Raw genomic sequence first — 16,100 nt, forward strand, 5'->3', positions numbered from 1 at the left:
GCCAGTTTTGCCTTTGTCTTTCATTGCACAGAAGCTGCTGAATAATTAATACAAACTCTGCAGCATTTACTTCCCATTTCTGCATGACAGTGTTGCTGCAGAGTTGTCCGTGCATAAACTGATGCAGCTCTGGAAGGCCGTACTTCTGGCGGGACTCTTCCAACCAACACGCAACTGTCCTCCGGACTCCGTGTGACGACTCATTCCCGTCATCAGGAACACAGCAAGACGCAAAGATGGGGCATTTAGTACAAGACCACCACCACCAACTGCATGGGCTGAGCTCGCTCAAGCATCTTCCAAGGGATCTTGTGCTGGCCACAGTCGTGCCCTGGATACTGAAGTGCTCGGGAGTTTGAGCACCGGTTGGTGATTCCTCCACGAGAGAAAATCGGGGGCCAGGCTGGGTGACAGGCTTTACCTGCAGGGGTGTTTGTCCATCCCCGGTGGACTGGAGTTTGCAGTGAGGTGGCCACCCGAGGCCACCCTGGCCACCGTTATCGTGCTGCGGCTTCCCGTGGGGCAGAAACTGGCCGACAGTGAAAAGCAAAGGAAACTGCAGGAGATGTATTCAGCCACAACATTTTCATAAACTATTGAAGACTCAAAGCAAACGTCTTAGTTATGTATTTGTGCAAACTTGCCTTAAAAGCTTCTAAAAGGTCATTAATATTAACTGCTGAGTTTTTTTGTGGTCTGAAGGATTAAAGAGAAGATATTTGTTTCTCAGCTTAGTGAGAGCTGGGTATAGGACACTCAACTACCTGAGGATAAAGTTTCCTATTTTTCACTTACTGAATAAGCAGAAAAATGTTTGCAGAAAGCTGACGGGAAATACCTTGTCTCAGTAATGATTGGGTTTCTAAAGAACCTATCAACTTCTATGTTCTTTTAAATTTAATAAATCTATTACCTCTGTTCAGAATGATACTTTCCATTCAGATGGGGACTTCCAAATGAGATTTTTCACTGAATACTTTCTGCAAAAACTTACACCTAGGAATAAGGGTGCACTGGCCTCTGATGGAGGCCGTCACAGGTTGCTCCAGGTCCGTAGGCTGGGCGGGGATCAGCACAAGACAACAAAGGGCTGGAAAGATGTGCAGGCTCACGAGGCCCAGAAATCGCAGCCTCACTGGAGAGGCGCTGGCTCAGCGAGGGACCAGCCGTCTCGCCTCCGAACAGAGGCCAGCAAATGAGCCGAGACGAAAGATGGGGCCTGTGCCGATAAGTCTAATAAGGCTCTGGAAAAGCACCGTTGAAGTGCAGAGACAGGCAAGGTAATGAAAAAATAATGTAGGAAAAGGAGGTTGAATGGGTGATAGAACATATTGTGGATGCAGGTAAAATTTCCATATGAAAATGAAAAAGAGTGGAGGAACCTTAGCGGGTACAAACAGTGCATGAAAAAGTAATATATGAGTAGCATACCATGGCAATAACGTGAGTACTCTGGTTCTGGTTTTTTTTTTAAAGAATATTTTAAAAGAATGGGATTTTTTTTGCATTCAGTGGTCTTGGGAGAGCAGTCATTTACATCTGAAATGCTTTGGAACAAGTTTGTGTCATTAAAATGGGCAAGTCATCTCCAGAAGGCACAGCTGGCATTAAGAGATTAGGAGGATCCAGAAAGGTATTTATTTGGACAATAAGATAATGTTTCAGTTGCTGTTCACGGCACTAATATAATGATCAGGGCTAGAAGTAAGACTAATTACGCTTCTGGGTATAAACCAACTGCTGGTGGGAAGGGCCCTGTATGCGTTAGTGCACACGCAGTGCGTACGGATGGGTACGCGTTCAGCTCCGCGGTTCAACTCGGGGCCTCGTTACTGCCGGCAACTCTGGCTCTGCACTGGAGAAGGACAATTTCACGCCTAATTGTATTTAAAGGTAAGCCCCCAAGCAGAATTTTTATTAGGGTTTCATTGTGAAATTAAATCCGCTTGTAGTTCACAGCCTGAGCAATATCACATTTTAAGCCTTAAAGAACTTAAAAGCAGTGTAAGATTTTAATTTCTTTTTGTACCAAGCGTCTTGAAAGATTCAGGGACCCTTTGAGCAGTCTACAAATTCACCATGTAATAATGCAGAAAATATTTCAATGTTCTGGAAAAAAGGAAGCCTCAGTCTTGCAAGGGAACTTGTGCTAGGAGGTTGAATAAAAGGTTATGAAATCAGATCGCTTCTTAACTCCATCATTTGGTTAATACATCAGAAAACAAACGCACCTAAATTCTGCAGTCCTAGGTGAAGTGTTTTGGGGTCGTTGTATTAAAGGTGGAACTTTTATTCCCCGACCTGGTCCTCCTCCACCCAGGTACGTCTTCTTGCTCCAGGCTTCCCCCTGGTCGCAGGGCCCTGTGGTTCCTGAAGGCTGGTGTCACCAGTAAGACCAGGAAGGTGTTGGCATTGAGCACCTTGGCCTTTTTGGTGTCCTTTGTCACCAGATCCCTGCCCTGTCTAGCAGTGGGCCCGCCAAAGGAGCACAGCAGGCTGAATTTCCTATTCCACGCCACGTGCCGTATTAATAAGCTGCAATGCAACCCCCCCCCTGCCCCCAAACCCACTTCACCAGAGGAAAACCAGACTATTCCGCAGCACAACAAATGTGGAACAGCTGAGCTGGCCAATTATTTGATTACATTTTTTGCTGTATTTATGATTTTTTTTAAAGAAAAGAGCTCAAGGTAGGCTTCTGACAGCTGCAAGCATCTCTGCTGCCTCCTCCATGAAGAAAACACTCCTGGGAGCTTTTGCCCTTTCTTAGTGGGAAAAGATGCTCAGCAGTGTAAATATTGCTAGGAGAGGCACCTCCTCGACCTTCAGCTACTCAAATAAAGAAAAAAAAAGGGGAGGGGGATAAAAGAAGAAACAGAAATCAGGCAAGGCAAATGAAATAATCCTGTGTTTTGTTCTATGGAATAAATTTATACATGTATTTAGTCACGAAGAGGAAACAGCTGTCCCTAGGTAGACACTTTAGTGTCAGAATAATGTTAGCTGAGGCAAAAGGTTGTAGGATAATTTTTTTTTAAAATATGCAGTCCAATTTTCTTGAGGAAGTTCCCTTTACTTTTGCTGCATGAAATCAGAATCTGAAATGCTGTTAGCCTGCCAAGCTTTTTTGGGATTGTTCCCTCCCCACTCTTTTCTTTTTTAGCAAACTTAACCCTGAAAAGCACGTTGAGCTGTTTTAGGAGAAATCTCATGAAAAAAAGTATCATTTTCTTTTACTTCATGGAAGATGGGGAATTACTTTTAGGAACAGTGGTGTATGTCAGGGCATGTGGGTATTGTAGCTCGAGAGATTGTTGTGTTGCTGCTTTTTTCCCTGCAAAACTAAACCCAATTTGTGCATCGCACCCTTGTGTAACCTTCTTTGCAGATGTGAATTAGAAATAAAATACTGCATTTCTGGTGCTGTGCTGCACAGCTGCTGAGGGGCATCCAGCCTGGATGCGTTCGGCAGGCAGGCAGGCAGGCAGGCAGCCGGTGGTCCCTGCCTGCAGGCTTCGTGCCCAGCCTCTCGCAGGACTCGGCGCATGGTGGCAAAGGGGAAATGAGCGTTTTACTGGGGATTAGTGAAGGTCACACAGCTTTTGGGCTGGGGAGGGTGCTTTCGCCGGGGAAAAAAATAGCTCTTAATGCAGTGGGCAGCACGAAGCGTACCAACACCTGCTCACCTCTGTGGGTTCTGCCCCACGCTCTTAGGAAGGGCTACAGCCTTCGTGTGTAGGTGATGGCCACCTCTGAGGGCAGCGGTGGCTTTGTGGTCACATGTGAGAGCCTGCAGGTTCCTCCTGCCACTTCAAATGATGCAAATGAACTTGTATTATTACCTAAAAGACAGCAGCAGTTCATGGGCTGTAATCACAAACGTTTTTATTCTAACAGCTCATTTGCCTGATTAAATGGATACGATTTCATAACGCAAGATCCTCTCTTGTGTGAACGAAGCAAACGTATATGAGTTAATGTATAGCCTGCTCCTCCTCCGTTGTTCCGGGGGTGCCTCTCCGCTCCCTCGGCAGTGGGAACCAGGCGGTGGCCCACGGGGCCAGGGGCTCCCTCACACGCTGTGCCTGAACTAGAGCCGCGGAGGTTTTCAAGCCCTCAACAACAGCCTTCCCTCGGTGCAGCACTCACCTCTGAGTGTGGCCCTCGCCTTGGAGCAGCCGTAGATCTGCCCGGTGGGAGGGCCAGAAGGTGGCCAGCTTGACTGACCTGACACTCCCGGGCCTCTCTCCTTTTTTGTTCTATGCAGGTTACAGTGTAAAGAGAGAGTGTGCATCCAAATTATATTAGGTTGTCTTTGAAGAAAAAAACAGGAGCTGTGAACATTTGGAGCTTAAAAGCCCCCCCTCCATAAATCTGCAAACTGAAGATTCGGATGAGTTATTATCTGAAGCAGATTTCCAGAAGGCTCATCTCCGCACTAAGCCAGAGGCTTTCCGTCATTATAATCACGGGCTGTGCTTGCCTTTTGATCTAAGCCATGCTGAACTTCACAGGAAACATGTCAGAGGCAGAAAAGCCTAAGGCAACACTCTGCCCGATGAAAAAGAAAATCCTTTTGTCTGACTTGCTTAGTCTCCCAGGTGCCTAGAATTATAATTAAAGCTAAAGAGATATTTTCTAGATAAAAGCCATGGCTCATTGCTGCGTATAAGGGAGATGGATACTAGAAACAGTAGAAACAGAATTGCATAAAGATATTTTTGAGTTCCTAAACGTTCCCCATAGTTCAAGGGAAGGATCTGATTCTTCCAGGAGTTAAGCGTTCCTTTTTATCAGATTATTACAGACCGTAATTCCCACGCTGATCATAATTCACATCATTATCTCTTCTTCTAACAGAAGGCCAAAGTACTACCTTGGTTGCTGACAAACATGGACATTTGTATATAGCTAGGTACACACTGATAGGCCAACACATTTATATATTAGGACTGTTAATCACAGCAATTTGTTCTTTTGAAATGTAGGATATATATAAATGATCTTTGAAAGGTTTTTGAGGTGGCTGGGAATAAGCGACGCAAAGCAGCACAGGACACCAAGAGCTGATCCTTCTGATTTTCACCGACCTCAAATAACTCCGACAGCGCTGCTGTGAGGCAAATGGTACGATGATCCCTAGTTTTACAGCTGGAGATACACAGGAGCACCCGCTGTAAAGGTGCTCTCTGTGGCTCTTCTAGCAATTCGGAGGCAAAGCCGAGAACACAAATACTGGCCCATTTCACACTTCCACATGCTGTCCGCTAGCAACCCACTACCTCTCATCTTATGCCACATCCCACATTAAATGTAAGCCATACTAATTTCAACATTACAGTGAATTGTTTTGCAGGAATAATGGCCGGAGATGAAAAACCTGTATGGAAACCCCCACAGCAACACACCTCACCGGTTTTGCCATTTAGCCATGGGCTCTCTGCTCTTCTACATCCTCCCTTCAGGTCTCTTTCTTACAGCTGATTTCTCCTGGTGTGAGGCTGCCTTTTTTCCTCACAGCACAGCAGTGTTTGCTTTAATGCAGTACCATTGCTCACTTGGACAAAAATCTTTCTTCTACGAAGATTAGCGTATCTGTGATCAAGAGGGCAAAAAAATAATGCAATGCATCTCCTGCTGTTAAGAAACATTTTCTTTTTACACCAATTCCAATAATGGGAGTTTTGTCTTTGCTCAGTCATTTCCTCATTGCTAAACAAACTTATCTGCTGGTGATCACCGTCCCTCAAGCTGCTCAGCATTTTTAGAAGAACAGCACAGATGAACTGGCAACGTGGCCTTTTTGATCTGCTGCGGTGGGTTTATGCTTCCTTATCTGGGAGAGGAGTTGAAAAAAAAAAATCTCATCCCTGAGGCATTTGTAAGGATGCACTTTCAATTCTTGACAGCCAGGACTACTTGCTTCGCAACTTCCAGATCAAATTCTTGATCTTAGAGCTGGCCTTGTGCATTAGCAGAGGCGTCTGCGGGAAGTTTCCATCTACAGCAGCTAAGTTAGTTACAAATGAATACTTTGTCTGAACGGCTCACAGCACAAGGGTAGGATTTCCTGAGGTAAGCACTAATGATGAAACACCAGCCTCTCTATTAATTGTGCATGAACCAACACCAGTTTTGCTAATGAGCTTCTGGTCTCAAGCAACAGTTTGTAAAGCTGATGTTTAACCTGTACAGGAAAAAGTATCTGCTTTTTCATACTTGAAAAATACTAGTAATGCAATAAGAACTCAGCAAGAAATACATAAGAGCGTGAACGTAATGATCACTCACGACAGGTAAATTTGTCTTCAGTGCTCTGCCATTACTTACGCTCTGTTCTGTAGGCAGAGAACAACGCATGGAGCTTCTGGAGGCACTTGAAATAACAGCGGTGTGAGGAAAATCTGTCAAGTACATGGCCTTTTTGAAAATTCACATGAGGATATAACTGACCTCTGCGCAGGGATGGGAATCAGAACGCCAAGGTGCCATCCAAACGGCCTGGAGAGCCTAAAGCTGCTTTAAACAAGAGCTTTAACTGTCTAGAAGCCTTGTCTAGACTGTCTGTAGTGGTGAGGGCTCCACCCTAACTGAACTCTGTAAGAAAAGGCAGTGGTACCGTTGCTTAATTGTAAAGTTGTTAGTGTTTTTCATTAACTGAACGGAAAGCCAAGCCCTAGCTGTGGTGAAGCAGATACGCCACACGTTTAAGAACACAAAGTACAATCTGAGCTTTGAAGAAGCAGCCAAAAGACAGCGATGCTGCAATACACAAAAAGTTTATTTTTAAGTTTTTCTTTTCTGAAGGCAAAATATAATAGAACCTAACATCAATGTATTTTGTACAACAAAACAGTTTTTATATGAGAACAGACAATCCATGAAGAGTTTTTAAGTCTTAGAACTGCTTCCCTTTTTTATCATGCTTTCTTGTGGTCAACAAAAAGTTGGCGCAGAAGATGTCACGGCAGTCAGTCAGCGGGCGTGCTCCCTCAGATCCTCGTCAGCTGGTGCCACAGGCTGGAGGGCAGGATACTTTCTACTTTTTCCATCACAAAATTTAAAGGGGCAAAGAGGGTGCTGAGAAACTGCAAAGAAACCAGAAATACATTCAGATCAAAATCCAGGAGACAATACACCTCAGGAGAAAGCGGTCCAATATGACAAGAAACTCTTGCTGTGTTCTCTGTAAAATCCTCCAGCATGACAAAAGTTATATACTTCACGTATAAAGACTTTCTGCCAGATTCTGAGCCTTGCCTATATACAGATTTCTGGATTTTGCAGTAAAAAAAGGCAAGGGCCTCATTTTTATGAAGATCAGAGTGATGAACTACAGAAGTTTTCACACGTCTCACATCCTAGATTCAGGCTCACACTGAGGCCACTGAAAGCTCAAACCAAAACTGACTGAAGGGGAAAAGAGGCTTTTTCATCACGGCAGAATCTGCCAGACCACCTCTCAGAGACAAAAAGCATGTCTTTAGATTCAGGTTTAAAATGGTTCTGGGTTATCTATAGATCTGCTATATACACTGAGACATCACTAATTGGAATTTGTCTTAACCTCCTCCCTCTATTACAGAACACAGTCGGCAATGTTGAAAGAGGTTTCAATATAGTAATGTCAGGACAGGCATATGTGACAAAAATTATGCGAATAGAGACTATTTGATCGCAGGAAAAAAAAACACTGCCAGCTACACATCTCAGAACTCAAATATTCAAAGCACTCCTAAAATGCTGGGAAATACATATTAACTGTGCTTGGCCTTAATTGCAATTCCACCATACACATTACATACAGCTATGTTGGGGCCCTATACGTGTATGGGAGAGTACAATAATATGCAAAGTCAGCCACCTCAACTGCAAACCCCATGGCTTCAAACCATTTAGGCTAATGCGACTTCGCTAAGAAGAAATAGTTCTGTTTGGAACCGATCGGCAAAGAGCCGCGAGAGGTTTGTGTTTCAGTTAATGCTCTGCAGTCAGCACAAAACAGATAAACTCCGCTTACTGCACTGATGTGTATATTAAGTCTGCTTGGCAGGTCAGTATTAAAGCAAATCTGGTGCTGGATGTGTTCTCTTTTTACCCTAGAAGAACTCTCTCTCGTGACAAAAGAGACATCAGACTTTATACATAAACACACTTACATCCCTTTTCATGTTCTGAATTTGTCCCATGTCTCTTTAGGCACTTAAGGAATGCAGACGCGGGGGTCTGGTCCCCCTGTAGTCACTGAAGAGAACTAAGCACTTCCAGAGAGTAATTCTATGCATCCCAGGCCCAGAACCGCCCTCTGAAATGGTCTCTTCCCTCTCCACCCCCAGCTGCGGAGGGAGCCGGGGCGGCTAGGGTCTGTCTTCTCCCGTGAAGCAAGGAGGACTGCGGCACAGTGCGGGGTGCTGGCCTGCCCCAGCCACGCTCCTGAACGGCTAGCACAGCTCCTGACACAGTCCTGGCCCGTGCCAGTTCGTCTCTCCTCAACAAAGCCCCGGCAGAGTCTGGGGACAGCTCCAGCAGCCAGCGAGGACGGGCCGTCCCGCCTTTGAAGGGAGGAGAGGTTAGAGGTACAGACGTGGACTGCGATGTGTCGCTTGCCTTTGGAGCCACAGAACAAACAATATCTCACCACTTAATCCAGACATGTCCTTGGTCTCTAACTTAGGCTCTTCAGTGTCTAAAGTTAAGTATGAAAAATACAATTTCAAAAATTGTTACAGGTCTGTGTGCTGCTGAAACACAGCTATATGTGGCAAATGTATTTAAAACGTTTCAAAATTTCAATATCCAACAGCCAGAGATTATAACCATTTCATGGGATCAAGCAAGAAAATACCTGCAAACAGTTTCACTGCTTACCAAAATGGGCTCTGTGCAGAGTTTAACTGTAAAAATGTATGTTGTTTATGATGCTTATGCATTTTAAAGGCAATAGTAAGCATTCAAATTCTTTTCTTCCTCTTAGACATGTTTGTATACAATACAGACACTACATCATGGACAACCTGTGCATCATGGGAAAACCTGCTGACACCATCACTGGTAATGAGATTCTGTCGTAAGCGCAGGCCGAAGAAAAGACTTCTAACTGAAGCTGAGCGGAGTACTTCAGTTGTAGGGCTAAAGGTCAAGCTGTGTAACACGAATCGCAGCTGAATTAATGTAACGCTGACTTACCTAATCTTAGAGTTTGCTATTACTATTTCAAGTGGCTTGGGCCAAGTAGAAGCATTCCCTCTGGTTAAGCTGGGAACCGTTTAAATAAATATGTCCCTTTAATTTTGCCAAATGCAAAAGGCTCACTAGAGGATATTTTCTGCTCTTTGAGTAGCACTTGATCTATGTGGTAGGCTTGCACCATCACATCGACTTGGATGAAACTCAGCTTTGTAACCAGTGCAAATTACACGCTTGTTAAATCAATGACACAATAATAATTTGCCTGACAGTAAGTTTTATTCCAGTTCGTAGGAATTTTGTTGCTGAAGTAGTTGATTGTATCCTATAAAAAACTCAGCAAAGTATCTGTAGCTTAAAACGAGCCAAGTTTTTCTCCACCTGGAAAATTAGTTGGTCTACAAAATACATTTACATTCATGGATACCAAAGCCTGGCTTCACTGAAGTCCAAGCAAAACCTTTGCTGACAGCAAGAGGTTCAGGATGCCACCTACTCTCTTGTACAAGCCCATGTAAACAACATCTGTGCCGGGGCGATCTGGCCCTTGGAAACCTCCTGCTGCTCCTGTCCTCAGACACCACTGGCAGTTGCCTATCCAGCTTGTCTGTCACATGGTAGCACTCAGGAGGGCTTAGTCTGCATGATATGTTTGTGGTTTTTTATTTTTATTTTTTTACCTTTCCTTTTGACACTGACTGTTTTTTTCCACATGGAACAGAAAAAACAGCACCAGCAGTAGAGTAAGAATTCAGGGTGGCAGAACTGGTGATGGGAGACCTGTAAAAAGTTTGCTATTATTTTCTATTTTAAAAGAAAACTGGCAGCCTCGCTATTTCAAAGCTGGCAGAAAGCAGCTTTCTGGGAGCACCTTCTGAATAGCACTACTTGATTAAAACAGATATGCAAAAGTATCTTTTCAAGCTTTTCCACTGTGTAGTTGGTGTTTGCATGGAGGAACTGACTATCGCTCCATCCCTGTGATCGTACCTACATGTTCCCTGCCTCAGCATCTGTAGAGGACCAAGTAGATGAAATATCTCCCTGGGCAAACCTGCTTGCCGAACTGAGGTCTCATCCATCATACAGGAAAAATTGGAACAGATTATATCAGCGATCTCAGGCAAACAAAGGAATCAAATCAGAGAAAAATTAGTCTTTCTGAAGTTTCCCTCATTTTAAAAAAATTAACTAGGTACTACGCTTTTAGACAGAACTGTTGACTCCAATTATATAGTGACCCCCTTGTTAATAAAACTCTCAGTTTTCTGAAAGATACGTTCTTATTGCTACTATATTATGAAAGGACCTACCCTTACATATTTTTAGCAATTGCCCAGATATTGTTATATTTCTGCATGACAATGAGAGAAATTAAATACTACCAACACCGTGCTGACCATTTTATCCAAGCCATGCAATCAGAAATTTGTTCTGCTTGTATTCATATCTTTAGTCACCTCCAAAAGCCTTTTGTTAGAAAGCCTAGCAAAAATTAAAACCACAAGCTATGAACATGCTTCTCCCTAACCAAGTGAAAATGCTAAGATCTACTGCCATTTTAAGGTTACTTATATTCAGTCCGACAAAATAATCAAAGAAGTGGATTCTTTCAATTTCCTTATGGGAAGAATCAAGCTTACTTCCAGGTACAACATTACAGAATTGGCTGGATGCAGCTGGGAATATCTAAACTTGCTGCTGAACTGGCAGGCAGCGTTCAGAGCAGGTTCGGGCTCTAAAACCTGGGTGCACTGATGGAGCCTGGTGAATTCCATCCTACGTTGAACCTCCCAGAAGAGGAAAGCAGCTTTAAAATACCTTTGACTTCTGCATCCAGCGGGGGAGCGTGCGCTGCCCTAAGGGACTGGCACAGGCCACCTTTGGCAGTCTCACATGTGGAAGAGGTCCTCAGCATTTCAAGGGCTTTTTCTGCCTTGAAGAACCCAGTGTCTGGGTTAATGGGGTACGGAAAACGTGCAAGAAGATGCTGCCTGGACGACAGGTCAAAGCCAGTTTGCAGCACCCAATCCAATCACGCTAACCTATTCAGTTTTTGTGAAATATGGTAAATATCAATTTGCAGTAACATAAGCCTGGGCCACTATGGCGATATTACATCTGTGCAATGCTTTTGGGATTGGCAGGCGTAAAAGAAGGAGTAATTTTGACCCATTAAAATTAAAGCATATGTGCACCGTGTCACAATGTACCACATCACAATGAGTACCAACCATACAGGAATAGGTAATTCAATGCACATAACCACAGCAACACTCGGCACATTCATCTTTTAGCTATTTATGAAATTAGTTATTTATGAAACAATCTTCCCTAAAACTGAAAGGGAAGAGCCAGGGCTGGCCAACCTCTTCTATTCTGTTCTGACACAGCTGCATTTCAAAGAGATGTCTGCCATGATTTTCTTCAATATCTCATATACCTGGGCTACTTTTCCCAGAGGAGACAACAAAATGAGCCTTCTGAATCAAAACCCTTCTATAAGCTACTAAATGAATGTCACAGGCTTAAATTCTACCCTTCCCATGTACAACAAAAACTCAGCTGCTACATGCGGTGGTTTATGAAGATTAAGATATAGCTAAAACAAGTCACGATACATGTTAACTGACACACCAGCTGCATCCATACAGGTTCAGAGGTCTTGAGTAATCTTGCCAACTTTATGCACGTAATGCAGCCCACCTTTCAATTCTATTCGTCTCTGCTTATTTTACTAACTAGGAGCTTTACCTGCTCCGATACGCAGAACTTAATAACCACATACAGAGTCTTGGGGTATCTGTTCTATTAACGTCAGTGGCAGCTGCACTTACACATCAGGGAAACAGATCCTTCTGGTCTGACTCTGCTCCCCAAAGGGCTTCAGAACCTGCAAGCTCCAAACCACGGAGAAACAACTACTAACACACTGTCCCTTCTGCTCTCTCTGTTTCATTGCACTCAGCAACCAAAGCCAGGTGAGTTAAGCCCATGCAAACACGCTACCAGTTCTTTCCAATTCCAGTAGCTCACTGCCTGTAGCAGGAGCACTAAGTACAGAACCTCACCATGCTGCCCACTTGAGACATATTCTTTGCTCAGGATACAAGGCTGACAAGCACAGGAACAAGGCTAACAAACAGGGACAGATTTGGGGTCATTAACTGTGACAGTATCAGAAAACTTCCGATTACATTGAAAAAGCCCCCAAACAAGGATCATGCATTTCAACGACTTAAAGAAAAAAAACACAAAAAAAGCTCTACAAAGAAGTTTAAGATCACATGCCTGAGTTACACACCTATTGTCAACCAAATGCCTATGTATACACTCAAGAAAGAAGAGAAAGTAATAATATTTCAGGTACGTTTCAGCACTTTTTGCTGATAGAAGTGGTATCTTTTGCTACAGCTAATCTCATTTTCTGCCTTCTAGAGCTAATGAAAGAAAATTCTTGATGAGAGAACTGTTGCTGTACCAGATCTCTAGAGTTGGTCACCTGCACAGGGAGTCTCTCACCATTTGCAAAGGAGTTTGAGAAAGTACTTACAGTCTGGAATTTGCCAAAGCCTTTCAAGCCTTGCCTCCTCTACCCCAACCCCTATGCCCCCCAGATCAAAAGCACCAAAGACATTAAGAACAAGCCCAGGAGGCTATTTTGGAAACACAAGACCTATAAGAGATACAAATATATTTGAGAAAATATATTTATATTATATTATTTATATTTATATATTATAACACAGGATATTCAGTATTTCTTGAAGAAGGAGACAGCTTTTTTATTATCCTAGAATTTTTCTGTAAGTGGATTTTTCATATCCTAGCACACTGGAGCAGTGATGTTTTTGGTTGTGCAAAGAAAAAAGCGTGTTTTAGCATAATTCGTGGCCCTTCCCCCTTGCCCTCCAAAATTTATTAATCCTTGGTGGATTAAAAAAGCAGAATTAGCAGAGAGTTCCCTGGATGTAGTTAAGATAAGTTATGAGGGAAATATTGAGACTATTTCCTTCACGGCAGTTTGGGGAAGGAACTCAGAAATTTGCCCTGGTTAACAGTACACTCTCTGTCTGCTCATCCCAATAGTTTCTATTGCACTGGAAAGCACGGCACAGTCATTATGGCTCTACACAAAATAGAGGGGTCTGCGAACCATTATTAGTTTATTTTATTGGATTATATATGAAAACACAGATATTCCCTTCTCCCACCAAGCCTTTTTTGGCAAAACCACAAGAGATCTAGCCTAACAAAAGAGAAGACAGCCAGTAGTGTGTTTTACTGATTAGCTCACTTAACAGTTGTTCAAATGTCCCCATGCTCAGACATCTCTTGATGTTTTATTTATGCTACTGAATACGCAGATATTTAATACCAGCAATATTTAGCTCAGCTCTTCCTGCATCTGTGTCTTTATTTATCAGAAGAGAGCAGCAGCAGAAAATACTCACAGCTTTTGCGAAGACCCCCATAAGCTCTGGGAACTGATGTGTCAGGAGGGCTAGCATGGCTGTGAAAGAACATAGTCCAGCAGTGAAGAGGATGAAGAAGGGAAGCTCTTTCTTGGGGTAAACTGAAACTTCATGAAATGCTGTAGAAAAAAAGATGGGACCAGGAATGCATTATACATTTAAAAAAAAAAAAAAACAAACAAAAAACCCCCCACCAAACCAAACCAAAAAAACCCAAACAAAAAACCCCAAACAAACCAAACCAACATTCTTAAGTTGTTTAAACAGCCAGAGACACCCAAAGATGCTTTTGAAAGAAGAAACACATAGAAGGTCTGAAACATCTAAGGTCAACATTATTGTGTCAGTCGTCTCAATGCCAAGTAATTCTCATCTAAAGGTCATATTTCTGGCTTACTCTGGTCCTACGTACATGCTACTTTTGCCTTCCTGGTGTCAACATTAATTATAATGCAGCTGGGCAACAACTAACCCCAGAAAACTAACCTACAAATAAAACTTCCATTTTTTTTACACAGGTCATTGACTAGCCACGTGGCTGCATGTTTGCTAATGCTGATACACAGAGAGGGCAGAAACAGGCACCCGGGAGCAGCAGTGAGACCAGCCTTGCAGAAGCATGATTGTAGATCAGTTTAAGCAGGCTGTAGAACTACAGCCTTTGTCACAGTAAATTCTGATGGTTTAAGCTGCAGAACCGAGAAAAGTTATCCTAAAAGTAGAACATATAAACACGTACTTCAAATTAAGATTTTCAGAATTCTCTGTATGCTTACAACAATACAACAACTTTTAAAGCGTTAAAACCTGACATTTAAATTAATAGTGAATTTTTAAGGTGTTTGTTAGTACACGCTGAAAGGAATACAGAAATTTCCTTGACTCTGGTATGAAAAATCATTCACTGGCCTTTGGAGAAAGCAGCACTGAGAAGGTTAAAAGGTTCAGAAGAGGATAATGAGTATTTTAGTGGAAGAATATATCCCTTAAACTTTTATGGTGGCTCAGATTCAAGGTGAAAATTTGGCTGGGTTGGCAAAAGGTCTGGTGAACTCTTATCTGTCTGCTTCACTCATTCAGTCCATACAGTCACGATAAATGCGAACTTTGAAACATTTTTTTCTCGTATAGGACCAACCTCAAGGCTTCCCATATACTCAAATCCTATGACTATACACACAAAACGCCACTCTTCACTTTGCCAGCTTTCTTTGCTCCAGTGACCAGCTCTCATCTCATCGTACTTGCAGACAACATAAGCGCAGGGTAATCCAGCAACGTGACAGGACGATATCCTTGACTGCATTCATCCTGAGTGGAGTGGTTTCCAAAACCAACAGCAGGAATTTGTAAGAGTTTAAATTAAAATAGTATAAACTAAAAATATGTACAATTTTGGGGTCTGCTAATTCATTCAGTTTAAAAAGAAAAACACAGATATTTTGCAACTTCTCTTTGATTTAAATGAAATTTAGAGATCGGGAAATACCAGATCATGGACTTTATAAGTCTAAGAATTCTTGTGCTCAGTTTTTTGCCCTTGCTTTTGACACAGGCTCAAACTTGTTGATCCGGTCTGTTACCCAGTTATGGCAAAAGTTTTGTGATTGATATTTTTCATTTCGATAGACTATCTTAGTGTTCTGACACAATTCCAGCTGACTCTCCTTTAAAGCACACACAATTAAAGGGTGTGGACAGGTATGCAAAACCCCTTTAATCGACCTGTGTCTGTCACGGTATGTTAAACCCTTCCCTACTCAAACCCAAGAGATTTTGCAGTGAAAGGCATTTCCCATAACCGCCAGAGCAGAACATGACTGCCTGCACATGCTGTTAAAGAGTCCCTCACTTCTAACATTTGACAAGAACGATTAGTTTTGCATCTAAAAAGAGAATGCTGAGCTATTCTGCATGACTCTGTCATTCCTAAATCTCCTGACGCTCCACCCTCCCCAGCTCAGCATCCCTCTGAGTAAAGCAAGCAGAGCACTCTAAGAGGTGTTGTTATAATTAGGGTGATTATAATGGGGTGGGGAGATATTGTTAGTTGCCAAGGATTTGTGTGTAATATCAGCGAGAATGTACTGTGAAGGAGACACTTGCAATGAGTGGATTTTCACTGTATTATTCTCACCTAATGTTTACTCAAATAGGCTTATAGAAAGTGGCAACACATTTTTCAGCCCAAACCAGACAGGTTCTTTATGAAAGACTACAAAGAGGGCAAATGCCCTCAAAACCAGCCTTCACAGCAGATGCAGGATACATTTTACTTTTTCCAGAACAGATTTCTCTCTATTCCTTCTTCAGGATAGAGAAGGTGAGAGAAGAATCTCCTTCCTTGGATCAACTTGCATTTGCCTCCTCTGCCCTGACCCTGCTAACCCCTCCGCACTTGCGTGTGTTCCACTTGTGCTCACACAAAGTCCCACTGAC

General features: G+C 42.9%; 1 protein-coding gene across 6 annotated transcripts in view; it reads right to left on the bottom strand.

The window, feature by feature from the left end:
• Positions 1 to 6,763: 6,763 nt before the first annotated feature.
• Positions 6,764 to 16,100, bottom strand: part of ST7 (suppression of tumorigenicity 7) — a 155,804-nt gene continuing 146,467 nt past the window's right edge. For all 6 annotated transcript variants that reach the window (XM_087764673.1, XM_087764674.1, XM_087764675.1 and 3 more), the window contains 2 exons: positions 13,641 to 13,780; positions 6,764 to 7,088 (listed from right to left, as the gene is read on the bottom strand). In XM_087764673.1, coding sequence (XP_087620799.1) covers positions 6,993 to 7,088; positions 13,641 to 13,780 — 236 coding nt within the window. In that variant the 3' untranslated portion in view covers positions 6,764 to 6,992. The remainder of the gene's footprint in view (positions 7,089 to 13,640; positions 13,781 to 16,100) is intronic.

Source organism: Nipponia nippon, unplaced genomic scaffold (genome assembly GCF_047370975.1).
Source record: "Nipponia nippon isolate SJK-2023a ecotype South Korea unplaced genomic scaffold, ASM4737097v1 scaffold_3, whole genome shotgun sequence".
NCBI classification, from domain to species: Eukaryota; Metazoa; Chordata; class Aves; order Pelecaniformes; family Threskiornithidae; genus Nipponia; species Nipponia nippon.